Source organism: Meriones unguiculatus, chromosome 11 (assembly GCF_030254825.1).
Source record: "Meriones unguiculatus strain TT.TT164.6M chromosome 11, Bangor_MerUng_6.1, whole genome shotgun sequence".
Taxonomy (NCBI): Eukaryota; Metazoa; Chordata; class Mammalia; order Rodentia; family Muridae; genus Meriones; species Meriones unguiculatus.
This window is the reverse complement of record NC_083359.1, coordinates 97,585,511-97,613,346: the sequence shown is the minus strand read 5'-3', so window position 1 is coordinate 97,613,346 and position 27,836 is coordinate 97,585,511. Positions and strand designations below refer to the sequence as shown.

The 27,836-nt window shown below is 45.2% G+C and overlaps 1 protein-coding gene across 1 annotated transcript in view; it reads right to left on the bottom strand.

The window, feature by feature from the left end:
• The window catches only part of Catspere (catsper channel auxiliary subunit epsilon), an 85,019-nt gene that overhangs the window by 13,840 nt on the left and 43,343 nt on the right, over positions 1 to 27,836 (bottom strand). The window contains exons 12-18 of the mRNA XM_060364765.1: positions 24,383 to 24,441; positions 22,361 to 22,436; positions 17,880 to 17,932; positions 9,151 to 9,201; positions 8,455 to 8,488; positions 8,307 to 8,386; positions 2,577 to 2,676 (exon numbers count right to left, since the gene is read on the bottom strand). Of these exons, the coding sequence (XP_060220748.1) occupies positions 2,577 to 2,676; positions 8,307 to 8,386; positions 8,455 to 8,488; positions 9,151 to 9,201; positions 17,880 to 17,932; positions 22,361 to 22,436; positions 24,383 to 24,441 (453 nt within the window). The remainder of the gene's footprint in view (positions 1 to 2,576; positions 2,677 to 8,306; positions 8,387 to 8,454; positions 8,489 to 9,150; positions 9,202 to 17,879; positions 17,933 to 22,360; positions 22,437 to 24,382; positions 24,442 to 27,836) is intronic.

Genomic DNA, 27,836 nt, shown 5'->3' with positions numbered 1-27,836 from the left:
GCAGATGCCAGAGGACAGGCAAGTTGGGGGTCTCTTCCTTCCACCACGTGGGCCCTGGGGGAATGAACTCAGGTCGCCAGGCTTGGCGGTAGTTCCTTCACCTGTTGAGCTGTCTTGTGAACAAGAATTGCTGGATCGTATGAGACGTTTATGAAGAATTACCAGACTCTTTTCCGTGGCACGAATCCATTCCTTTTATTTTAAACCCTTTTTTAACTACGGAAAACAAAACAAAACAAAACAAAAAACAGATGCCAAAACAAACACAGTAACGACAGAGAGCCTTCTGCTTCTGATTTTAAAAACAAGCTGGAATGTTCCTGGGGGCCGTCCAGGCTTCTCTGAGGGTCTCCCATTCACCCAAACAGTTGCTGTCCTGGCTTTTCTAGCATCATTCCTCAGCGTTCTTCCCAGTATTCTCAACAGAAAGTGCATCCCTGCACAGTACAGTCTCGGCAGCTTTTAAACAGGACCACTCTCTCCCTTTCCTTACAGCCTGGGCTCTGTAGGCAGCGCTGTGGACATGGCAGAGACATGGCATGCAAATCCTTTCTTTCCCCGCTTTTGAGCGTACAGGCATGGATGATGAGACCTGGCAATTGTGCTACCGTTTCCCAGGGTGGAGGTGCCCATTATGCCCCCACAATGTGCCTGTCCTCATTTCTCCTCCTTCACTAACACTTACTACTGTTTGTTTGTCCTTATTCTTGCCATGCTAGTTTATGTGAAATAGTGTCTCACTGTAGATTTAACTTGGCTGCAATTTCCCTTCGCTCCTCTCCTCCCAGTCTCTCCCTCCACGTCCCCTCTGCCCTCCCGACCCACTCCTCCTCCCATTTCTCTTCAGAAAAGGGCAGGCCTCCCATGGGTATCAATTAAACATGGTGCATCAAGTTGCAGTCCGACTAGGCGCCTTCCCTTGTATTAAGGCTGGAAGAGGCGACCCAGTAGGAGGAAAAGGTCACAAAAACCATCAAAAGGGCCCAGGTATCCCCGGCTCTCACTGGTAGGAGTCCCACCGGAAGACCAAGGTACACAACTGTAACATATATGCAGAGGGCTAGGTCAGCCCTGGGTAGCTCTGGTTGTCAGGTCTGTCTCTGTGAGCTCCTATGAGCCCAGGTGAGTTGATTCTGTGGGTTGGTGTCCTTGACCCCTCTGCCTCCTACAGTCCTTTCTCCTCTTCCATTGGTTGCTGTATAAAGCCTCTATGATGATAATTGGACTAGGCACCAATTCTGGTGTCTTTTGATGCACACAGTTCTTAGATTTTAGATGACGTCCACTTTTTCTATCCTTTTCCTACTATTGTTAGTATTTAGGCAGTTTGCTTTTGGGTTGCCTAGCAACCTATGATGTCCCCTGCCAGGTAGCCACACCTGGCAGGCATGGTTACAAAGTGGCAGGACCAACCTGCCACTTTGTCTCTCTCTCTCTCCTCTCCCTCCTCTCTCTCAGCTCTTGCCCTCTCCCCTTTCTCTGTCAGGACATCCCCCTTCTCTTCCCTCTATAATGTTTCCCTCTCTCCTTCTCTCTCTCTCTCTTCATCTCCATCTGATAAACTTCTTTCATATAAAATCTGCTGTGTGCATCAGCGTTTTATTTGGTCCTACCAACTATCCCATTCTTTTTCTCTCTCCCTTCTCATCTCCCTCCCATTCCTTTCCCTTCCCCTCTTTTCTCCCTTCTTCCTCCCCCTCTTATTTTCTCTTTCTCTCTCATTCTCTCATCTGTGACTTGATATCGGAGCCGATAAATCATCACCCAAAACAAGGTTGGGATTATTTTTACCCTACATTTTCTTCTAAGAATTTTTTAGGTTGGGGTCTTAGACCACAGATCAGTTTTGAGTTACTGCCTGCACAGCATGTTAGGTCTGAGCCCGAGATCTCCAGAGAATCTTAGGAAATCCTGATGTTAACTTCTAGAAGGCTCTATATTCCTGGGAAGCCTTCAAGACATAAAAGCCCACAGTGGGTGGAAAGAGTGATTGCGAAAGGCAGAATGGGGGGCGATCCAGGAGGCTGAAGTCAGCTGGTCTTGGAGGAGGGAAGAGAATGAGTGCAGAGATACTTATGCCGTGGTCAGTAGGGTCAAATGGAGAAAGATGAACCTAATGGGTGCCCATTTGACTCAGCACCAATGTCTTAAAGCCAAAGTCAGAACCATAAACAATTAAACATTAAACACAGTTCAGATAGAAAAGAAAATACTCATGTTTGCATCATCCTGCTATTGCATTATTTTATTTTTTTCTGACCTTTCTTATAACTTTTTTTTTTAAAGAGATGCATCTCAGTAGTCATTGGCTTTAATAATTTTATTTAAACCTTTTTTATGTGCATTGGTATGAGTGACAGACAGTTGTAAGCTGCCCAGTTGAACCCCAGTCCTTTAGGAAGAGTAGGCAGTACTCTTAACCACTGAGCCATCTCTCCAGCCCATCATCAGCCTTAAAATAGAGTTGGCTTTCTTTTCTCCTACGGCTTGCTCTCTTGTCCCTTAGATAACTTGCGTACAAATTGAAAAGTAACGTTTACTTGTGTGCTACATTCTGTTTAAACTCGCAGACATACCTGCTTCATAGTATTGTTAAAGCTGTAGTCATTCCTGCCGTGGATTTCCCACAGGATAAAGTTTGCTTCGACGATTTTAACAAAGCCACTTTCATCATACCTGAAGCAACAAACACAAAAATAATACGTTAGTGTCAAACGGGGGTCCTGCAGCTTTCGGGTCACACGGGCTTCGGTTTAAGTCCTTTTTGTTTACTGGTTTCTTGAGGGGGTCTCAGACAGCCCAGGTGAGCTCAGTGGGTGGTGAGATCCTGGTTTTCTACTCCCATTTCCCAAAGGTGAATCACAAGAATTCACTCTTTGCATGGGTCAGATCTTGTCTTTAGCACACACTCCGACTCTTACGAATATTTATCTGTGATAAACTCGTATCGAATGGCTGTGTCCACTTCCTGAAACTGAGCACTGTAAGAGGGCTTTGTTTGGAGGCAGGATCTCGGGTAGCCCGCCCTCATCTTGAACCTCTTGAGCTCGCTGCGTAGCCAAGGCTGGCTCTGAACCCTGCTCTTCGTGTTTCCCCCTCCCGAGCGCTGGGACCATGGGTGTGCACCACCAGCCCCAGACAGCACTTGCAAATGAAAACCTAACTTGAGGAGGAAGAAAAGTTGGAGCCACAAATTTCCTCCATGACCGCATACTGATGGGACGGGGATGGATGGGGTCCCCGGGACGCGGGAGAAAGAAGAATGAGATGGACGGAAGGACACGACAAGGATCTCCTGGGGTCGATTAAACCAGGTGGGGTGTGGTGGAGTGAATCCGTGGGGTTACCGGGGTGAAGGGGCGGCTGCAGCTGCCTTCAGGAAGCTTCCTCCTCCTCCAACTATCGCTCCCTCTCCCCGCCTCCTTCTCCTGGCTTCCCCCGACTATCTCTTTTTTGGACACAGTCTCATAGCTCAGGCTGGCTGGCCTCGAACTCCTGAGGCCTCTGCCTCCCAACTGCCGGGATTACAGACTTCCGACACTGGTGGGAAGTTCCCTGGAGACTCAGATTCTAGTGTTCAGTTCTTGCTTTTCCAGGCTCCTGAGTCTTTCACCATTAAAATGCAGTTTATCGCTTGTCAGCTCTGTGTTGATTTACAAAAAAATACTACAGCCTTGACAGTCTCTCTGTTCCTTGCTCAGATCGCTACTTTACGTCAAAACTATTGATCCCGGCCTGGGGTTCGCTGCTACCCAACACTGGCTAGGCTGTGACTCGTCGGAGAAAAGCTTTGGGGTTAAGAAGCAGCTCCTGGGAAGCCATTTCATTTCTGTGTTTACTGGCTTCGAGAAAGCATGAAGAGCTCAGAAGCTTAGTTCTCAGACAGGCTCCGTGGAGAGGAGTAGCTTGGTGTCAGGGCTAGGGAGGAGAACCAAAAATTGTGAGAGAGAGAGAGAGAGAGAGAGAGAGAGAGAGAGAGAGAGAGGGAGGGAGGGAGAGAGAGAGAGAGAGAGAGAGAGAGAGAGAGAGAGAGGAGAGAGAGAGAGAGAGAAGAAACTAACTCACATGAGTGCTTCTGGCCCCGCGCCACAGGAAATGCAAAAAGGAGCGAAATAGCAGCTTTGGTGGAAGCAGGAGTTTAATTACATCTTGTGTGAGTGGGAGAATTCACTTCCTAGGAATTAGGAGTCCATGAGATGTAACCAACGCGCTGCAGAGCCCAATGACCCGGGTTTGGTTCCTGGAACCCCCTAAGTGGAAGGAGACTGGCTCTGAAGGTGGTCTGAGAGCCCCCTCCCCCTCTCCACCAAAGACATGATTTTTTTTTTAAAGGAGTAAATGCTTAAGGACAAAACACTTAAAGAGATGCTCAACATCCTTGGTCATCAGGGAGATGCAAATCAAAACGACCCTGAGATTTTACCTCACATCCATCAGAATGGCTAAGATCAAAAACCCAAGAAACAGCACCTGCTGGCAAGCATGTGGGAAAAGGGGAACACCCCTCCATTGCTGGTGGGAGTGCAAACTTGTACAATCATTTTGGAAATCAATCTGGTGCTTTCTCAGAAAACTGGGAATACTGCTTCCTCAAGACCCAGCTATACCACTCCTGGACATATACCCAAAAGATGCTCAAGTGTACAACAAGAACATTTGCTCAACCATGTTCAGCAGCTTTATTCGTAACAGAAACTGGAAACAACCCAGACGTCCCTCAGTTGAGGAACGGATAAAAAAATTGTGGTACATTTACACAATGGAATACTACTCAGCTATTAAAAAGAAGGAAATCATCAAATTTGCAGGCAAATGGTGGGAACTAGAAAAGATCATCCTGCGTGAGGTGTCCCAGAAGCAAAAGGACACACATGGTATATAGTCACTTGTAAGTGGATATTAGCCATATAACACAGGATAACCATATTAGATCCACAGACCTAAAGTAGCTAAACAAGGAGGACCCTAGAGAGGATGCTTAAATCTCATTCAGAACGTCAAACAGGATAGACACAGAAGGAAGCGGCAAAAGAGAGGGAACAGGACAGGAGCCTACCATAGATGTCCTCTGAAAGGCTCCACTCATCAGGGGATCAAAGCAGATGCAGAGACTCACAGCCAGACTTTGGGCAGAGTGCAGGGAATCTCATGGAAGAAGGGGGATAGGACATGGAGTGGATAGGAGCTCCACAAGGAAAGCAACAGAACCATAAAAACTGAGCCCTGAAGAGAAAGATACCCCAACCAAGGACAATGCAAGGAGAGGACCTAAAACCCCAGCTCTGAAGAGAAAGATACCCCAACCAAGGACAATGCAAGGAGAGGACCTAAAACCCCAGCTCAAATGTAGCCCATAGACTCAGTCTCCAAGTGGGGTCCCTAGTAAGGCGAGCAGAGACATTCTCTGGCATGAACTCAGTGGCTGGCTCTCTGATCACCTCTCCCTGGGGTGTGCAGTCTTGCAGGCCACAGAGGAAGATGATGCAGCCAGTCCTGATGAGACTTGATAAGCTAGGGTCAGATGGAGGGGAGGAGGACTCCCCCTTTCAGTGTACTAGGTGAAGGGGATTAGGGGGATGAGGGAGGGAGGGTAGAACTGGGAGGAGATGAGGGAGGGGGCTACAATCAGGATATAAAGTGAATAAATTGTAAAAAGAAAAAAAATCCTCAGTGGCACCAGGACAGTTAGTACAAAGAACTACAGTGCCATCTTGTGGACAAAGCATATGTTGCATACTTCATCATTTTTGGTTTTTGCTTCATTGTGAATATGTGACAGAGACTTGCTTACAAATGCTTGCTTATCTTTAATAAATTTTCATTAGTGTGGAATAGAATTCTAATTAAACCTGAAATTTCAGGAGTGTCACTAATTGACAGCCAACTTCCCAACAGTTGGTATATATTTATATTTTTTTTCCTATGGAAATCTTTCTCTGGGAATCAAAGAGCCCTCATTACCGATCTTCATATTCAAAACTGGATGAGCCATTATATTAACTATGCCTTTTATTATCCGTGCTTAGGGGAGCATAAAAGCTGGACAGAGTGGCGTTGGGAGAGAGCGAGAGCTGGGGAGTGTATACAGTAGCTGCAGTCTCCAGTAAGAGTGTGCCCTTTTGTTGTGCCTTTTTGTTTGGTGAATGCACATTTGCATGATCATCTGGCTGGCACGGTGTGATGGCTGACATTGGTTTGTCACCTTGGCTGAGTCTAGAGTCACCCATGAGGCGAGCCTCTGGGCATACCTGTGAGGGATTTAGATTAGCTGAGGTTCATCTCCAAGCAAGCAGCGGCCCAGATTTAAGGAGGTCCAAGGCAAAAGCATTTACTCTTCACCTCTGCTTTTGTGTCTTGGTCTTGTGTTCACTGGCCTGGCCTACTCTACTAGAGAGCTGCCTCTGCTTTCCTTCGCTTCTTCGGCCTCGAGGATGGGTGGCCTTCCGGGAATCCTCCATGCCTTCAGTGCTAGGCTGGGACACTGAGGCATCCACTCTCCTGCACTGTGCAGCCTCTGGGTTCTCACCTCGCCAGTGTGAAGGCGAGCCTAATATGCCCCCTGTTATATTCATGGATTCTGTGTGTTTTCTCAGAGACGGGAGAGATGATCTGGGAGGAAGAGAACATGCAGGTACCATGTTTATCAATTGGGAAAGGGGGTGTCAGCCTAAGTGGACAGACAGGCTTCAGGCAGACAGCTCATCTATGTTGTGCTGGCTAGTTCTCTCTCTCTCTCTCTCTCTCTCTCTCTCTGATACAAACAAGGTTCATTTGAAGAGAGGGAGCCTCAACTGGGAAAACCCAGCCACCAGACTGGTTTGTGGGCAAGCCTATGGAACATTTTCTTAATTGGTAATCAGTGTAGGATGGCCCAGTTCACTGTGGGCACTGCTACCCCTGGACAGGTGGTCCTGGGTTCTATAAGAATGCAGGCTGGGCAAATCATGGGGAGCGAGCCAGTAAGCAGAACCCCTCCATGGCCTCTGGGTTAGCTCCTGCCTCCGGGTTCCTGCCCTGCTTAAGTTTTTACTGTTGTAAAAGAGGGAAACAAAAGCTGGGCATGGTCTGGACTTCCGGGACAGCTTCCAGCCCCCTCTGCTGACACTTCTTCACTTGGCTTATGCTCCAGCACTGGATGTTTATACATTTTCTTCCTCAAGGTTCCACTCTCGCTTGAGAGGCTTACCCAGTGGAATTCACCGACACCCTTCCCCTCGTCACCTTCCCTCTGCGTCCAGCCGAGTGTCTGTTATCCTTCAGGGATGCAGTCCTCACTTCCAGAACGTGTCCCAGAGCCCATCACCTGTCACAGCTGGGGTGGATTCTTTTCCTTTTGAGCTTTGATGCCTACTACCTGCTTCGTTCTCTTCTAGAACTCAACTTGGCATGTCAGCTCTTGTATTTCTTTGGCTCACCTTTTGAGGGTCCTGTCCTTAATCCTTGAGTCCCTAGTCCTTGGTGCGGTGCTTGGGGCAAGTGTCTGCTGTGGTAGATGGTGGGGAGTTGGCACCGAGTGGTGGTGAGCCAAACTGAAGAGCGTGCTTTAATGGGAGAGAACATGCGACCTGAACACTGATCATTTATTTATCTTTCCTGGAGAAAAAAAGCATTTTAAAACAACGAAACAGCCAGGCGTGGCTGGCAATAACGCTTGGAATCCCAGCACTCAGGAGGCAGAGGCAGGTGGATCTCCGTGAGTTCGAGGCCTGCCTGGTCTACAAAGGGAGTCCAGGGCAGCCAAGGCTACACAGAGAAACCCTGTCTCGAAAAACCAATAAATACAAATAAAACAAGGAAACAAACAGCACCTAACCAGGTCTCCATAGGGGAAGAAGAGCCCCGGAGCCCAGGAGAACTAGATGGTGAACACTGGGGAGTTTTGGGCCACAGCACCATGGATTCTGATGGGTGAGGGTAGCTTCATGATGCAGGTAGAAGAGCACAGGGGAGAGCCTTAGCAGTGGGGTGGGGGTTGGGAGGGAGAAGGCACGTGGCAAAGCACGCTGGCAGAAGTCTTCTGGACCCCAGCAGGAGAGCTCTGGCAACAAAATAAAGTGGGGGTACCAAGCCACCACTACTGCCCTCTTCACCTGGGATGAGCCAAGGTCTTCTCAGCCCAAGTCATCCTCTAAGTCCAGGGAGGCCAGAATAGGGCATTAGATCTCCTGGACCTGGAATTATAGGTGGTTGTGAGCCACTGTGCGGGTGTGGGGAACTGAACTCAGATCCCCTGTAAAAGCAGAATGCACTCTTAACAAACAGCCATTTCTCTAGCACACTAATTTCCTAAGTGGGTATAAACTTACAGCTGTAATACAGGGTGAAATGGCTCATTGAATTCAAGTCTCTGAGGGCAGCCATATCTTCCCACGTCATACCTTATTTTCTAGAAAGAGAAAAATGCTTTAGTTGTTGTGTCCATTTATCACACTGACAGATTTATACTTTTCTTACCAAATTTTCAGATGGTCTCTCTCTCAGAAATTCCCTGTTTAAAAAGAAAAGACATTCATCATTATCTGCTTATTCTTCCTCCTTTCCAAATTAAAAACCGAAAGCATAGTTTATGTAGGTAGTGTGTGCACATGTGTGTGTTTGTAGGTATACATTTGTATGAATACGTCATATGCATGTCTTGTATGCACACGGAGGTCAAAGGTCAACTTTCCACATTGCTTGAGACAGGATGTCTTTGCTGTTTTCAACTGAGTATGTCAGTTTAGCTTGTCTGCAAGTTTCTCTTGTTTCCTTTCCTAGTCTCATTGTATTTAAGATGGGTCACAGGGTTAGGAGAGATGGCTCAGACGTTAAGAGCACTCGCTGTTCTTCCAAAGGTCCTTAGTTCAATTCCCAGCATCCACATGGTGGCTCACAGCCATCTATAATGAGATCTGGTGCCCTCTTCTGGCGTGCAGATACACATGCAGGCAGAATACTGTATAAATAATAAATAAAATATTTTTTAAAAGATGTGGTCTTCAAATTTAAAAAAAAAAAACAATGATGGGTCATATACCTGGCTTTTTTTTTTTTAAGTTTGGGAATTGCCAAGTTAAGTATGCATGCCAATAATATCACAACCACTAAGTACTAGCTGGTTATAAACTACTGTCTGTACATTAATATGCTTATGTTGAAAATATTTCTTACTTGTCAATCACATAAGAAAAGTCTCGGCGTTGACATTCAGTTTTAGTATATCTACAAAAACAAAACACAGTGTAGTTGTAAGGTCATTCCTCATGCATTTGCATAAACATTTCCCCACTGAACTCAGAGGTGCTTAAGCCGGAGATTGCTACATCATTCATCTATAATTCCTTTGCATAATTCATAATTAAGGTCTCTGGGATCAGTTTGTGGCCTTAGCTTTTCTATTAAAAAAATAATAAGTTTCACGGAGCTACAGAGATGGCTAATAAGAGCACTGGCTGTTCTTCCAGCGGTCCTGAGTTCAATTCTCAGCACCCACCGTGGTGGCTCACAACCAGTTACAATGAGATCTGATTCTCTCTTCTGGTGTGCAGGAAATGTGCATAAATTAATAAACCATTAAGCCAGGTGTGGTGGTGCACGCCATTAACCCCAGCACTTGGGGAGGCAGAGGCAGATGTATAGCTTGTGAGTTCAGCCCAGCCTGGTCTACAAAGTCTAGGACAGCCAAGGCTGTCTTGAAAACAAAACAAAACAAAACAAAACAAAAATCAATTTCACATACTTTTCTGATTAACCTCTCATATTTTGTACGCAAGTCCTGATGAGACCTGAAAGGCTAGGGTCAAATAGGAGGGGAGGAGGACCTCCCCTATCAGGGGACTGGGGGAGGAGCATAGGGAAGAAGAGGGAGGGAGGGAGGGTGGGATTGGGAGGAGAGGAGGGAGGGGGCCACAGCCAGGATACAGAGTGAATACATTGTAATAAATAATAAACAAAAAGGGAAAAAATCCTAAGAAACAAAGGGAGGAGAGTACTTGTTCACAAACTACAATGATTAGTTGGGTGGGAATAACAAGCATAGAGGTCTATTATACTGCGTGGGGACTACAGTTAGCCACATATGGAGTTTTTGAAGCCTGCTGTTTAATTTGAAGTGGGAAAATGTACTGCTCGTCTGAGTCTCTGGGGTAAGAGGACACGCCTTTAGTCCAGACTGTTAGAGCTGGGAAGACCCGCCTCTAATCTGGGCCACGCCTTCTTCTGGAAGCCTATATAAGGATACAGAAGAAAGGAGCTTTTGCTCTTCACATGCTTGCTCTGGCCTCACTAGGGAGTCCATTCCTTCACTGGCATTAGAGCCTACTTCTTCAGGATGGCAGAATATACTGAAGAGCAGCTGAGACATCCAGCCTCCTGGACAGGACAACCACTGGATTCTTGGACCTTCTGTTCATAGGCAGCCATTGTTGGATTAGCTGGACCACAGCCTGTAAGCCATTCTAATAGACCCCCTTTCTTTCTATCTATACATTCATTCTGTAAGTTCTGCTACTCTAGAGAACTCTGACTAACACAGCTGCTGAAACACTGCTGAAGAGTTCTCACTACAAAGGGTTAACTTTGGGGGACAACACAATTAGCTGGATCTAGTCATTCTACAACGACATCGGATCATGTTGTACACAACAAATACAATTTCATCTAGTAAAAAGCAAAACACAAAACAGACAACACAAGTCATAGAGGGGGTGTAGGGGAATTGGGGCCCCCATCTATGGGTGGCAGCAATGCACTGCAGCCATTGTGGGCAATAGTTTGGCAGTTCTTCAGTAAATTAAAGGTCAGATTGACATAGGACCCAGCATCTCCATTCCGCAGAGCATACCCAAAGCGATCGAAAGTATGTTTTAATAAAAATGTGTACACAAATGGTTACAAAAGGCTGAAGGCAGAGTCTGGTCCCTAGCACTGCAATAGAACGCCAGCTGCAGCCTCCCTTTCTCTTGCCCACATCCTTTATGGACCCCACAGACCATCCCCTCCTAGCCTCCCACCACCCCACGCATCACTGCAGCCCAGCCTCCAACACCAGCAGGCATTTCCTGGGAACACAGCAGCTGACAAGTCCAGGAAAACAGGCAACACACAGCCATTGCACTCTCCCAAAAACCCAAAGAGTAAAGAGAACCCAAACGTGGAAACACCCACCCAACAGAAGCAAACTCACAAATCGTCATCAAGATCTACAACCATTCTCAACCCATCTGGACGCCAGCATAAGAACACAATCCGTTAATAGCCAGGGCAAGTCCGTGAGCTCAGTCATCCCACCACAAGCCCTGAATGGTCCGACGCAGCTGGTGTTGGAACTGGGAAACAGGCATCTCTATGGGGACCTGACAAGTGGGACATCAGGCATCTCTGTGGCCACCTCCAGAAATTCAGGGGTAACAGGACCCTTCACCACTTCACCACACACGCACCTGTTCATCCTGCGCATGCGCTGGGTCACCTTATGCGCTGGACTTGCCCCTCTCTCTCCTCTCTCCCAAAGACTATCTCTGTAACCTCTCCTCCTCCCCTAATAAGACCTCCCACGTGGAATCTGTCACCTGGTGTGATTTATGACTATAACTCTGTGGCATAAATTCTAAGAGCTGAAGCATGAGAAAAAATTTAAACTATATGACATGATAAAGGACCTTAAAGATAAAATGTGTAAATCTCTTATAGAAATCCAGGAAAACACAAACAAACAACTGGAGAAAAAGAATAAATCTCTTAAAGAAAACCAAGAAAATACAAACAGTTGAAGGAAATGAATAAAACTGTTATATACCTGAAAATGGAAATTGAAGCAATAAAAAAAAAAAATGAGGGAATTCTGGAAGTGAAAAATTTAGTAATTTGAGCAGGAACTACAGAGGCAAGCTTCACCAATAAAATACAAGAGATGGAAGAAAGAATCTCAGACATTGAAGATAAGATAGAAGGAATGGATACATTGGTCAAAAAAAAATGTTAAATCTAAAAAAGAAATTCCTGACACAAAACATCCAGGAAATCTAGGACACTGTGAAAAGAGTAAACTAAAAGTAATAGGAATAGAGAAAGAGAGAATAATCCCAGATCATATGACCAAAAAATATTTTCAACAAAATCATGGAAAAAAATTTTTCCTACTAAAGAAGGAGATGCCTACAAAGGTATAAGAAGCATACAGAACACCAAATAGATTGGACCAGAAAAGCAATTTTTCTTGCCACATAATAATCAAAACACTAAACATACAGAAAAAATAAAGAATATTAAAAGCTGCAAGGGAGAAGGCTTATTAGAATTATACTTGACTCCTCAATGGAGACTCTAAAAGCCAGAAGGGCTTGGACAGATGTGCTGTCTAAAAGACCACAGATGCGAGCTCAGACTACTAAACCCAGCAAAACTTTCATTCACAATACAAGGAGAAAATAAGATACTTTATGATAAAGTCAAATTTAAACAATATCTATCTATAAATCCAGCCCTACAGAAGGTTCTAGAGGAAAAATTCCAACCTAAGGAAGCTAACTATATTCTGGAAACACAGGAAATAAATAATCTTACTCTGGCCAAACCACACACACACACACACACACACACACACACACACACACCACCACCACCACCAAAACCAACAAAAATAATGAATCAACAATTACTGATCATTGATCTCTATAATTGTCAATGGTATCAGTTCCCCAAATAAAAAAAATGCAGATTAACAGAATGGTTGTGAAAACAGGATTCATCCTTCTGCTGCATCCAAGAAACATACCTCAACATCAAGGTAAAATCCTTTTTACCTTTTACCTCACAGTAGAAGGTTGGAAAAAGATTATTTCAAGCAAACGGACCTAAGAAGCAATCCCATTTTAATATCTAACAAAATAGACTTCAAATCAAAACTAATCAAAAGAGACAGGGAAGGGTACTATATTCTCATCAAATGAAAAATTCTCCAACGTGACATTTCAACTTTTAATTTGTACGCTCCAAACACAAAGGCACCCAAGGTGGAAAAGAAACGCCACTACGGCTTAAATCACATATTGACTCTCACACCACAGAGAGTGGGAAACTTAAATACCTGACTCTCACCAAAGGATAGGTCATCCAGACAAAAACTAAACAAAGAAATACTGACATTAACAGATGTTATAAACCAAATGGACAATTGTTCTGTTTACAGAACAATTTACCTGAAACGTAAAAGAATATACCTTCTTCTTAGCAGCTCATGTAATTTTCTCCAAATTGACCACATAGTTTGTCAAATAGCAAGTCTCAACAGATACAAGAAAATTGGAATAACCCCCTGAATCCTATCAAACCACCATGAATTAAAAACCGGATATCATCAACAACAGAAAGCTTACAAACTCTTGGAAATGGGTCAGCTCTCTACTGACTGTAAAATGAGTCAAAAGAGAAGTAAAGAAATTAGAAACTTTCCAGAATGCAATGAAAATGAATATTTAGTATAGCCAAACTATGGGACACATTGAATGTGGTGCTAAGAGAAAAGTTTGTAGCACTAAGTGCCTATATAAAAAAATGGAGAGATCTTAACAGCTCACTTGAAAACTGCAGAACAAAAAGAAGTAATCACACCAACAGGAGTGTGGATTATTTCAGCAGGAAATAATCAAACAGAGGGCTGAAATCAATAAAATAGAAACAAAGAGAAAAATACAAAGAACAAAGCAAAGAGTTTGGTTCTTTGAGAAAATCAACAAGATAGACAAATCCTTATCCAAACTAACTAAAAGACACAGAGACAGTATCCAAATTAACAAAATCAGAAATGAAAAGGCAGACATAACAACAGACACCAAAGAAATCCAAAGAATCATTATTAGGTTACACTTCAAAAACCTGTACTCCACCAAACTGGAAAATAAAAAAGAAGTGGATAATTTTCTTGGGGTACCACTTACCAAAGTTAAATCAAGATCAGGCAAGCAATTTAAATAGACCTCTAACCCATAAGGAATAGAAGCAGTCATTAAAAGTCTCCAAACCAAACAAAGCCCAGGGCCATATGGTTTTAATGCATAATTTTACCAGACTTTGAAAGAAGAGTTAACACCAGTACTCTTCAAATTATTCCACAAAAAAAAAAAAAAAAAAAAAAAACAGAAGGCACATTGCCCAATTCATATTATGAGGCCATAGTTACCCTAATGCTCAAGACAAGGAAAGAGAATTTCAGACCAGTTTCCCTTATGGACATAGACAGGCAGTGGTGGTGCCTTTAATCCCAGCACTCAGGAGACAAAGGCAGGTGGATCTCTATGAGTTCAAGGCCAGCCTGGTCTACAGAGTGAGTTCTAAGACAGACAAAGCTACACACAGAGAAATCCTTTTTCAAAAAAAATTAAACAAAAACAAAACCTAAAAGCAAAAATATTCAATAAAATACTTGCAAACCAAATCCAGGCATACATCAAAATGATCATCCACCATGATCAAGGAGGCTTCATCCCAGAGATGCAGAGATGGTTCAACACAGAAATACCAGAGATGTAATCTACTATATTAAAAAAAAAAAACAAAACCCACAGGATCATTTCATTAGATGCAGAAAAGGCCTTTGACAAAAATAATGATAAAAATTCTGGAGAGATTAGGGATAGAAGGGACATACCTAAACATAATATGGCAATTGAAAGCAGGCCAGTATCCAACATTAAATTAGATGGAGAGAAACTCAAAGCAATTCTGCTAAAATCAGGAGTAAGACAAGATTGTTCACACTCTTGGTATCTGTTCAATATACTGCCTGGCATGTTAGCTAGAGCAATAAGACAGCCAAAGAAGATCAAAGAGATACAAACTGCAAAGGAAGAAGTCAAAGTACTGTTATTTTCAGACGACATGATAGTATACAAAAGTGGCCCTAAAAATTCCACTAGAAACTCCTATAGCTGATAAACACTTTCAGCAAAGTTGCTGGATGCAAGATTAATTAAGAAAAAAAAAAAAATCAGCTGGGTGTGGTGGTGCCTGCCTCTAATCCCAGCACTCAGGGAGGCAGAGGCAGGCAGATCTCTGTGTGTTGGAGGCCAGCCTGGTCTACAAACTAGTCCAGGACAGCCAAGGCTACACAGAGAAACTCTCTCTTGAAAAATAACAACAAAAACCCAACCAACCAAAAAACAAACAAACAAAAAATAAGTAGCCCTCTTATATACAAATGACAAATGGGCTGAGAAAGAAATCAGGGAAACAACAGCTTTTGCAGCAGCCTCAAAAAATAAAATATTTTGGGGTAATTCTAACCAAGCAAGTGAAAGACCTGTATGATAAAAACTTCAAGTCTTTGAAGAATGAAATTGAAGATACCAGAAGATGGAAAGATCTCCCATGCTCATGGATGAGTAGGATTAACATAGTAAGGAAATATATAGATTTAATGAGACCTTCATCAAGATTCCAACACACTTCTTTACGGACCTTGAAAGGACAATTTTTCAACTTCATATGGAAAAGAAAAAAAAAAAAGCCCCAAACAAAAACCCCAGGATAGCTAAAACAATTCTGAACAATAAAGGAATGCTGGAGGTATCACCATCCCTGATTTCAAGTTGTACTACAGAGCTATAGTAATAAAAACCACATAGTATTGGCATAAAAACAGATACGCTGATCAACTGAATAGAATTGAAGGCTCAGACACAAACACAAGCACATAGAGACACCTGATTTTTGATAAAGCAGCCAGAAATACACACTGGGGAAAAAAAAAAAAAGACAGCATCTTTAACAAATGGTGCTTGTCTAACTGGATATCTACATGTATACAAGTGCAAATAAATCCATATTTATCACCTTGCACAAAACCCAAGTCCAAATGGATCAAAGACCTTAACACAAAACCAGATATACTGAACCTGACAGAAGAGAAAGTGGAGAGTGGCATTGGCACAGGAGACCCCTTCCTGAACAGAACACTCTTAGCACAGACACTAAACTAAGATCATCAATTAAGAAAGGGGACCTCATGAAACTGAGAAGCTGCTGTAAGGCAAAAGACAGCTTCAGACAAAGCAGCAGCCAATAGGATGGGAAAAATTTTCACCAACCCTACCTCTGATAGAGGACAAATATCCAATATATAAAGAACTCAAGATACCAAAAAACTGCTGGGTGGCAGTGGCACACACTTTTAATCCCAGCACTTGGAAGGCAGAGGCAGGTGGATCTCTGTGAGTTCAAGGCCAGCCTGGTTCTACAGAGTGAGTTTCAGAACAACCAGAGCTACACAGAGAAACCATGTCTTGAAAACATGCGCGAGCGGGCACACACACACATATACGTATACCAAATAGAGAATTCTCCATACAGGAATCCCAAATAGCTGAGAAACACTTAAAGAAGTGTGCAACACCTTTAGCTTTGAGGAAAATGCAAATCAGAACTACTCTGAGATTCCATCTTATACCTGTCAGAATGGCTAGGACCTGTCTGCTTCTGGCTTGGGCCGTTAAAGGAATGCTCCACCACAGCTTTCGGAAGCTGTATTACTCATTCCGTCCTTTTGGCTGGCCGTTTTCTGTGTGTCTTCCAAGAAGCCTAGCCAGCACAGATTGTAGATGGATGTCAGAGGTCTAGATGGCCGTGAGCTCTGAACTCAAGCTGGGCCCTAAAAGGTGTTTTTCTTTGTTGACAGCTTTCCTGCTCTGCTCAGGTGCCTGGGACCGCAGAACCTTCTTGCCCCCCTTGAGAACTGTAAAGACCATCTGCCCACAGCAACTTGAACCCAAGATACACAAATCATTCTTGTTGCTCCAGGGCCACGGGCCATCGACTGAGAGCTAGAGAAAGGCCTGAAAGGGTCTGTAGTCGAGTGTGCTCTCCGGGCGATTCTCACGAACAGCTTCGTTATCACCTAGATCCCCTCTAGACGTAGGCTGGCTCAAGCTGCCCGCGCTGCCTGCTGTGGTAGGCCGGCAGGAGCCCGAGACTGTACCGAACATTCATTTCGTTAGCAAGTTGCTTGCAGTAGCTATTCTCAAATTGCCAAAATGCAGATTGTGATTGGCAGTTTGAGTGAGGTGTGAGTTTCTGCATTTCTCTAGGCAGGTCCCAGGCGATGGCAGTGCCGGTAGGTGCACCGCTAGGAATCGACGAGCAAGCCATCTCCTAAACACTAAGATGAGGATCCACAACCCACGGCGCTGTTTCCACTCTGCGCCCCCACCCCCGCCAAGGAAAGAAGTCACGGCAAGCCGTCGTCACTATGCACCGGACCTGGTCAAACGGACTTGTGTGGTTCTCTTAGCTTATAACAACAACAACAACAATAATAATTGTTTGCAGGGCAAATGGTGCAGGAAGTGGAGGTGTCTCTCTGACCAGGGAAAACCAAGCGTGGTTTAAGTAGGACACAAAGAGGGGAAATGGCTTCTCTTGCTTTTGAGTCACAGACTGGTGAGTAGCGGCAAAGACGGAGACTGGCTTGTTATGGGGAAAAGCGGAAATGAGAGAGATGCTGCCTTCTAGTGTGGCTCCGACGTAAGATGTGACTTGACACATGGCTCAGTGATCAGGAGCACTGGCTGCTCCCTCAGGGGACCTAGGTTTGATTTGCTGTTCCCCCTTGGTGGGCTTACAACTGTTGGCAACTCTAGCTCCAGGCGACCTGGTACCCTTAGAGCACCGGGCATGCATGTGGCGCACAAATATACACGCAGGCAAACTACTCATGCGCGCAAAAAAAAATGGTAAAATAAAATATTCAAACCCGCTGAAGCGGGAACCCAGTTCCAGTCCAACTTTGGAATTCATCACGAGCGTGCCCGTTAAGGGCTGGTGTGACCAACCAGCGGCCATCACTCCGTTTGCTCCATCTGTTCTGAAAGTTAGAGCGGGGCCCAGCAAAAAGAAGCGACTCTTACCCTTCAACCCTGATGTGTTTTTTTCCATCACAGCCAACAGCAAGTTCGAACACCTATAAGAGAAAGTAATTTTACAGAGTGAGCACAGCGGGTCTGACTTGGACCATCTGACCTGACATTAGAACCAAACATAGTCCCATTTTTTTCTGGGGGGGGGGGGGCGGGGGGATTGGAAACACAGACTGAATGTTTCTTATCTGAAATGCTTGGCACCAGGAGTGTCCCAGATTTTAGAATCTGTGCACATACCCGAGGAGATCTCTTAGTGGTGAGACCCTTCTAGCTGCACCGCTGAACCCCATTAACTCCATGCTGCTTGCAGCCTGTCAGGGAATTGAGCGGCCTTGCGCGGCCAGCCTCGCCTACTTTGCTAGTTCCCGTTTACCCAGCACTAGTCAATCTTCAAGGGTGTCAACAGCTGTTAGGCTGCACCCTGGGGCGGTGGGCATTTGTTTTAAACACCTCAACCTCACACGTGTGCTATCCTGCCGCTTCCTTCCACGTGCTGTGATTCCAGGCAGCTTCGTGGGTCCCACATTCCCGGCGCCTGTATTTATTTGTTTAAAAGGAAATGAACTAGCCGTGGATAGGGTAGCTCAGCAGCCAGCACGGTGCCTGCATGGTTGTGAGAGGCTTTCACCCAGAACCCTCTTACTCAGGGAAACTCTGGGGTTCAGTCAGAAAGCAAGTGTGACATAAAACAGACATTCCACGTGGAAAAGGGCAACATCAAGAAAGACACCGGACATCCACCTTGGGCCACCACAGTCGTGATCGAACAAACACATGTGTCTACACACAGGTAAACATGTACATAAACCACACACATACAAAAATCTATTGCAGTCTGATGCAATGTAACATCCCCACCCCCATTTTTTCGGATCGTGTTACATTGTCCAGGCTGTCCAGGAACTCTCGGACTCAAGTTATCTTGCTTTTTGCCTGACCCTGATTTGATAACTATATTGAGCTTGCCCCAATCCCTCCATTGTTGAAGAGATCAGATGCGTTTCCAGGAAAGACATGGAAGGATGATGGCTGTGCTCAAAAAATAAAAGAGACTCTTGGTTTCTTTCTGCCTTTTAAACCTGGCAGCCAGGTGCATTGGATTTAAAGCTGAAAGGGGGTTAACTTCACCAAGGCAGCCATTAAGACGGCTTCTTGGCCAACACTGTACTCTCTGACTGTTGCTGCTCAGAAATATATTGCCTAAAAACTATACTCAGCTTCCGCAGGACTAAAATAATGACTGTATCAACCTTACAAGAAAGCTTAACAAGACAGCCATGGTTGAAAATATAGCAGATTAAGGAAAAAAAAAAAAGCAGATAATTGCTTTCAGCTTTGCAGAACTGCCGTGTTTCTGTCAGAGCCAGGGGCCTGGTTCTCTCTCCCTTGCCCCATTCTCATCTTGGTCTGTATTGTCAAAATCACAAGCCCCAGAAACAGTGACCACGGCTAGGGTTAGAAATACGAGTTGTCTTGTCAGTGGACCTGGGGAGGAGGCTTGCAAAAGCCCCTTTTCTAAGGAAACTACAGCGGCAGGCTAGGCACATGGTCTTCCCAGTGTCTGCTTGGAGACATTCTGATCCAGAGCCGAAGTGAAACCATTTCTCCTCAGACCAGGCATGAGGCAGGGCTGCTTCCGTCTCCCCCCACTCAGGGTCAGGCTCAGCAAATTTTCATCTCATTTGTTTATCTGTCTGCTAGTTTGTGTGTGCACCACGTGTATTCAGGTGCTCGCAGAGGTCGGAGGAGGACGCGGATGCCCTGGAGCTCGAGTGGCAAGCAGTTGTGAGCCCTCGTGTGGGTGGCAGGAAGCGAGAGCTGGACTCTGAGGCACTGACCATTCCACACGGGAATTCTAACGGCCTTTGCCACTGTCATGCCGCTGGTGGGGCAATTCTTCTCGGACATCTGGGGCCTGGCCTACACTTCTGCGTGTTCGGGTCTTGGTGTCCAGTTGAGGTACGACATGCTGTTTTGTTGGAGATGACAGTTCTCTATGCTGCAGGCTCCGATTCAAAGGGCTGGTCCTAGCCCATTAGGTCTGACACCATCAGATGGGGACGAGGGAAGCTGGTGCTGTCTGTCTCTGGACTGTTTTCCTGGAAGGTCGATGTCTTACTTATTCATGAGCCAGGCTTCGGACTGCAAAGAAGGGACCCGGTGCTTGAGGGCATAGTCTGTAATTGGTGAACAGGTTTTGACGTCCGAGGCTAATCAGGCAACCTGTCTCTACAGCAGCATGTCTTCCTGTCACTTAGCTGGGCTGTGTGGTGGTTGAGCTAGAGCCACGGTGTATTCAGATGTTAATTGCTTTCCTCTCTATCCGGAAACTTACTGTTCTACCAGCAAACCCTCAGGTAACCAAAACGACGCTTGTGCATCCTCACCCCCCAAAATCATCCCTGAAGGACCAGTAAAAGTGCCGACACTGGGCGGAGCCAGAGAGAGGGAAGGGAGCAAAGGCAACTGGGAGGAGCCTGCTCTGAGGATTGCTGACGACGGACGCAGCCCAGATGGGAAACATGTGCAAGTATTATGGGATCTTGGATGGGAAGTAGCCCAGTTAGGAATGATTAAGAGCAATTGGCATGGGATGTGGGGCTGGGAAAAAATAGCTCAGGGAAGTACTTTCTGACGTTGTATAGGCATATTAAAAAAAAAAACAAAAAACAACTATCTAACGGGTGTCTTTGTCTTTTATTGATCTAGTAGCAAGCTTAATTAATAACTGTCATAATAATTATATGGGCTAAAGGTAAATATTAGTAACCACTTTTCTACAACAGGGTTGTTGCCTGGAGTTCAGAGACAGGCCACTGTCCACTGCAGTGTGTCCAGGAGGCGAGGTCTGAAGCAGGCCTGCCTTGGAAAAAAAGGACAAGTGGAAACCTCATCTTATGCCCAGGGTTATTAGAGAATCATTCTATGACAGGCATTGCTTTTTCTCGTTTCTTTTTGTTTTGAACACTTTTCATAAAGGTTGCCACTTATCACTCCCAACATTCCTCAAAGGGCATAAGAAGCTTGACCAAGCCCGTGAACGGTGCAAGCGAGATCTGAACTCCGGCGAGACAGATCTGGTGGGTAAAGCTGGGCTGGGAAGGGTCAGGCAAAGAGGAAACCTTGACACATTCATGACTAGATAGCAGCAGGAGAAGTCACATGCTTCTGGAAGATATCCACAGGGTTCAGGGCCGAACCTCTGAAGGCAGTGGGTCCAGGTTGCGGTTTTTTGCTTCCACGGCAGGATGCAGGTGGGTAGGTGGTAGTCGGTGAGTGGGGGTGGGGTGGTGGGTGGGGTGCAGCCAGCACAGCTAAGCTCGGAGGGAGGCTGTTGGTTAGGCTGAGAAGGATTGACAGTAGATCACACACTCTGAGGCGACTGTTCAGTACTGGTGGTGGCCGGGACATTCTGTGCCTGTTTCTCACCTTGGTGGTGTTGTCTGTGTCTTGTCTTGGAGTCCTTCTGCCTGCTCTGTGTCTACTTGTTCTTCAGTTATCAATTTTCATCTATTTCTCCCCACCTTTCCTTTCTCAACCAAACCTTCTTGCTCTTTCTGCCCAGCTACTTGGTAAATGTGTGCACCAACTTGTCCATTTCCTGGGGGCATTTTATAAGTTCTGCTACTAGGTGCACAGACTGAAAATCAAGAAATATAATGGGGTATAGTAAACTCTCCTGAAAAAATAAAATAAAATAAAAACAACACAACCCACCCAAACAAGTTCCTTTGGATGACTAAAAACACACATTATCTTGTGAATCAATGTGGGTGTGTCCGGCAGACTCCTTTGACAAACCCCACCCAACTGCATTTGTCCCCCTTGACTTCCGTCTCCTGCTGTGCCAGTTTGTCTTTAAACAGTTTACAAAACCTTCAAAAATTAATAGTGTTACTTTAATGTATAAACTTATATAATCCCACTTTAGGTGAATTTGTGTGTCTTCTCCCAAAACAAAGGACAGCAATCTTCCCCAAGGAGGAGAGAGGACCACAATAAGGTAATATATATTATTTCGCTTATTAACTATACCTTTTTTTTTTAAGTGTGTGTGTGTGTGTGTGTGTGCCCAGATATGTATGGGTACATATATGTGTGGGTGCCTATGCGTGTGTGGACTTGTGTGTGGAGGCCTGAGGTGGGCATCAGGGGTCACCCTCAGTTCCTCTCTACCTTACTTTTTGAGGCGGGTCTCTCTACTGAACCCAGGGGTCACCGACGTGACGAGGCTATCCGGCCAGCTTGTCCTGGAGACCCCCCTGACTGCACCGCCCAAATGCTGGAATTCCTGGTGGGGTGCCATATGTCTGAGGCCATATGGTTCCCAGCATATATGTGAGTCCTGGGGATCCAAACTCCGGTCCTTCAGCAGGCGTGGCAAGTGCTTCTTCCACTGACCCAGCTCCCAGTTCCCCGACTGTCTATTTTTGAAGACAATTTTTCGATTTTCAACCCACGTCACCTACCTTTTTGGACATTGGACATGCTTTTGAAAACTCACTAGGTCGGATCTGAACGAGCAAGAGACCAATGTTGTTCTTTCTAGGAAAAGACAATCCACACAGGTTGTTATAGAATCACGAGAGCAGGCGACCAGGAGTCTGCCTTCAGGAAGAGCAGACATGAAGTCCTACTACAGCATGGCGTTAACCCCTCTGGGGAGCTGAAGAAGCCCGGAAGGTGGCTACTTCCATCAAGGCAGCTTTTCCACGGCTGTGGTAACGTCCTGTGGCAGCTCCTGGACTGCCTCACCCCCACCCCGCCTTTGGATCGATTGGCTGGCACAGCAGGAGACAGAAGTGAGCATCCATCAGCCTTTCAGGGGCACCCCACGCCCTTTACAAATATCCTTGGTCCCTGCATACTGGGGCTCTGCCCTTAAAGCCTCTCTGGATGTGTTCTTCCTTTCACTCTTAAGGAGTTTCTACCCATTGGCAGCACCTGTGAAACAACAGGAGTAATTCACCTCCCTAACCACATTAATCTGCATAAACTGATTTCATCTGAACTCAGAGAAAGGTCAGATATAATGCCTTTCTTAGTTACCAAGTGTACACAGAACATTGTGTTGGAGCAAAATAGAGGTTTCAAAAATTTAACAGAAACAGAACAGCCAAAGGCTTGATTCAAACACTGTACTTCCTGACTAAGATTCTGCTTTTCAGAGGGGCGGGGAGGGGGCAACGAGGGAAAAGAAAATATCTTAGATAACTCTATGTATGCTCTACAATATATTTCTCAGTAAATATCCACAAAACCAAAAAATATCCAATGGGATATTGACAGGCGTACTAGTTACCTTTCTGTTGCTATGATAAAACATCCTGGCCAAAGCAAGCTTAAGGGAAGAGGGGTGTGAGTTCATACTTCATAGGTGCAGCAAGGAGTTGGAACATCACACCCACAGTTGGGGCAGAGAAGGCGGAAGGCCTGTGCCTGGCTCCTTTTCCCTGTTTACATTCCAGATCTTAGTGTGTGTGTGTGGGGGGCGGGGGGGGGGGCTTACTACTGCTGTGATCAAACGCCATGACCAAAGCAAACTTGGGGAGGAAAGTGCTTCCACATCACTATTCCTCACTGAAGGAAGTCAGGACAGGAACTCACACAGGGCAGGAAGCCCAAGGAGGGAGCTGATGCAGGGGCCAGGGAGGGATGCTGCTTAATGGCTTGCTGCTCATGGCTGGCTCAGCCTGCTTTTCTATGGAGCCCAGGACCCAGCTCAGGGATGGCACCACCCACGATGGGGTGGTGGACCCTCCCCTATCACTAATTAAGGAAATGCCCCTCAGCTGGATCTTGCAGGCGGGACCTTCTCAGTTTGGTTCCCTCCTCTCAGATGACTCCAGCATGTGCCAGGTTGACATGAAACCAGCCCTCATGCCACGGAACAGCTCTACTCACAATGGTCAGGTCTTGCCATCTCAAGTAACCTAGTCCTGATGATCCCTATAGATATGCCCAGGGACCATCTTCCAGGTGAATCTAGACCTTATCAAATTGACAATTACATTTGCCATCCCACAAAGCCAGAGGGAAGAGCGAGAGGGTGGGGGAGGGTATTAGAACCTCTCCTGACTGCTGAGCACAAGGAACATTTCCTCCTAGCTCTTCCTGGTCACTGCTCTGCCATCTTATTGTCTTTTCTTTCTTCTTTGTGGTGAGTGTATGTGTATGTGTGTATGTATACCTACAGGTGTGCATATACACACACACACACACACACACACACACACACACACATACACTCACCACAAAGAAGAAAGATGAGGTGATCTTGGCATCTTTATCAGTGTGAAGGAGACCCTTCAGATCACTTCCCGCTGAATTATAAGAAATGCTCACATTTTAAAGGCTAAATACTCATTTCTCATATCTCTAGACATGCAAAGGATGTTGAAATTTGGACATTTAAAAGGGTGTGAGTTCATTTAAACAAAAGAAAACATACGTATTAAAAAAACAATAGAATATTTAAAAGTCATACTTACTGCAAATTGAAGTAATCGCTTACTGATTCGTAATCTGTTGACTGAGAAAACGTGGTTAACTGAAAATAAAATAAAATAAAATAAAATAAAAAATTTCTGCAGAGCATAAAGGGTGGGAATGAGGCCTAAAGTTAGAGTCATTTAGGTTTGTCCGTCCGGATAGTCTAGAACAGTTACAGCGGCATCATTGCAAACCGAGTTCTTCCGAGACAGACTGTGTACTTCTAGACGCTTAAATCTTTGAGGAAGGGAAATAATATACTTGGGACTTACTTATTCGTTTATTCGTTTGTTGTGTGTGTGTGAGAGAGGGATAGGCGGAGGGACCTGCCAGTGTGGAGCATAGAGTAGGAGCTGTCCTCCGACTCCACACTCTCTTCTCCTACATGGGTCCTGGGGATCCAATTCAGATCGTCAGGCTTGGTGACGACTGTAGCCTAAGCCAGTACTGGCTTTTTTTTTTTTTTTTTCCAAACTTGTTTTCTCTTAAAAAGAAAACCTAACTGGGTGTTTTTACCTTATGTGTTTGCCTGCATGGACATACGTGTGCTGTGAACACACAGTGCCCTCTGAGCCAGAAGAGGGCATCAGATCCCCTGGAACTGGAGCTACGGATGGTTGTGAGCTGCTATGTGGGTGCCAGGAATGGCCCCTGGGCTCTCTTAAGCACTGACTGCTCTCCAGACTGCTTCCTCCCCTTTGAGGCAGGCTCTCTCACTGGCCTGAGGCTTACCAAGTAGACCAGGCTGGCTGGTGGTGAGCCCTAGGGATCTGTCTGTCTCTAATAACAAAATGCTGGGATTTAAAGCGGGTGCTACCAAACCCAGTTTTTTGAAATGTGGGTTCTGGAGATCAGATTCATGTCTTTGTGCTTATAAGGTAGGCACTTCAATGACTGAACCATCCCCCGGGCCCCTTTTAATTTTAACTTATCTTTGTTATACCTCCCCCCACCCCCATTCACTTAGCTCTTTTCATTGCAGCTCTCTTGGTTTTATTGTTGACTTATTTCCTGAGCTCTCTAGTGCTCTTCTCACTGAGCTGTTTCACATTTCTCCTCTGATTCAGTTGTTGTACACAGAATAGTTACCAGAACCCATTCTCTTGTTGTTTTGGGGTATATATATATATATATATTTAATTTTTATGTGAAGTTGCTCCTCCTGCTTCCCTCCCCGCAGGAGCATGTCATGTGACTCTCCCACATTTTGTGACGTCTCAGTTAACGCCGAGTAAAGACCATTCATGGAACAAACATGAGAGTAGGCCAACACCCCCAGCCTACATGAAGCGCAATGACTAAATCTCCATGTTTCTTCCAGGCAGGTCTCTGTGTGCACGCAGCTGTGAACAGTCTTTAGGAGGAGATCACTTCAATGTGGTTCTTGTTCATCTGTTTTGATGGGAACGCACTAAGTTCCTCTAAAAAATTATGGGTGACAAGATGCTGGATTCGAGGTGGCACAACACAAAATTTTCCATCTGATAAAGCTGTGGCCTGTGCACTTCGGTGGGATGGTGATCAGATTTGTCCCTATATTCTGCTGTACACAACTCCTTTTCCGTGTGTGTGAAGAATGAGATAAACTGACAGGAATGTTCTTGCTTATGAATGGGTTCCAAAGTTTCATATTTCCTTTTATGAAATGTAGCCATCCAAGCTTTGATGATGACTGTCTTTGAAACGATGCCCGAACACATATATTGTTTTAGATTATAAGCACTGAAACTATTTATGTTATGGGTGTGCTTAGAAGTGCATTTTGTGAATGTAATAGTCTATTTAAAACCTGTAGCGGAAATAATGAATAGTTGCTGTTTCTAGAATAAATGTCAAGCTTGACAATATGTAGTGTAGAAAACACCATCAAATGTGTTATTGCACTCTAAAAACAACAGAGAAGAATCTTCCAAGTGGAAAAGCCAAGCTAAACTGCATATACCAACGTAACATAAATGTGTGGATATTCCATAAATTCCAGATACAATTTTAACAACAGATCAGCTGCAACAAGACTGATGTGGAAAATTGACTGGACGAAATGGCACAACTGCATCTCAGAGAGAGTAAAGAGAATGAAGTAAATATGGAAGTGAGTAGAAGACTCAAAGAGAAAGCTTAACATGTGACTAATTAGAGTTACAAGACTCTCTATGGAATCATAAGGAAGTGATGGAGGTTCAGATAATACCTGATGGGATGTCTGACAGTGACCTGCACATCCCAAAACTCCATGCAGAATTGGAGCAAAGAAATCTACGGGTACCCACATTGCTCAAAAACTGCAGGAAGCATAGAACAAGTCTGGGAAAGCACCTAGAGGTTAAGAGTTAACATTACAGGCATCAGCATCAAAGAGAGTTGTTGGGGGACCCACGTGAAGACCAGGCTGTTGGTCTCCTGTGGGAAGGGTCCCTGGCTAAAATGTTTATCAAATCCCCTCAGGGTGATGTCTGAAGCACCTCCTCCCAAAATAAGGAGGTTTTTTTTTTTTTTTTTTTTTTTTTTTGCGAGTTCTACACCATGTAATTTTAAGAGGGTATGTATCTCCCTAACTTGAGGGTCCTTTTTATGTGATGAATTGTTCCCCATGATAGACAAAGATAGGAAATGCTGCTGGTGATGGTCAATGTTCTTTAGACGGTTTTGCCACAAGGGATTGCCACTCCCTACCAAACACAAGCCTGCCCGAAGATTTAAGAAGCTGGCTGCCATCCTAATGACCATTACATGGCCGCTGCATTTCCAGTGTTTTTGTTGTTATTGATGGTGGTGGGGTTTTTTTTCTGAGAGGCTGAAAGGTCTTTGCCTATGCTCAGGTTGGGCTGTTGGGTTCAGGAAAGAGAGTAAGGGAACCTTTGGCCAATATCGGGGAGTTGCCCGGACCAAGAGGCATCAGTTGTTTCATAAACTGTATCCAGTCCTTCACGAAGGATGGAAAACAAAGTAGGAAAACAGAGCCTCCTCCGTTAGTTTGAAGGCTTAGGCCTGTAGGCTGGGGCACACTCAAACTTTTCCATTATGTGGTACAGGATCAAAGGTTCCAGATTTCAGGGATGCATCTCAGGAACAGCTAGAGCGCTTTAGGGTGAGGCCGGTGTGCTAGGCCAGGGTGTGGAAAGAATTCTCCACCCAGTGTTACAATTCAGCTCTTTTGAACAAGATTGTTGTTGTCAGAGGCAGCAGAAATTCCGGAGTTCCAGAGGCCTGTGATGATACCAAAGTGTTCCGGCTCCTTGGTTAAGCTGTTGTGCTGAGCACTGCAGAAGCCTGTGCCTGCTCGGCTCCTTGGACCAGAAGGCAGGTTTGGCGAGACGCAGGCCTGGCAAGCCTAATGCAGGCCTGGCGGGTGCTTTGTTGGAAGTTGGTGCTGACTCGCCCAGTGAACGGCAGAACGGTGGCCAGCAGCACATGGCAGACTGACCAACAGTCAAGCCATGGTTGGTCCAGAAG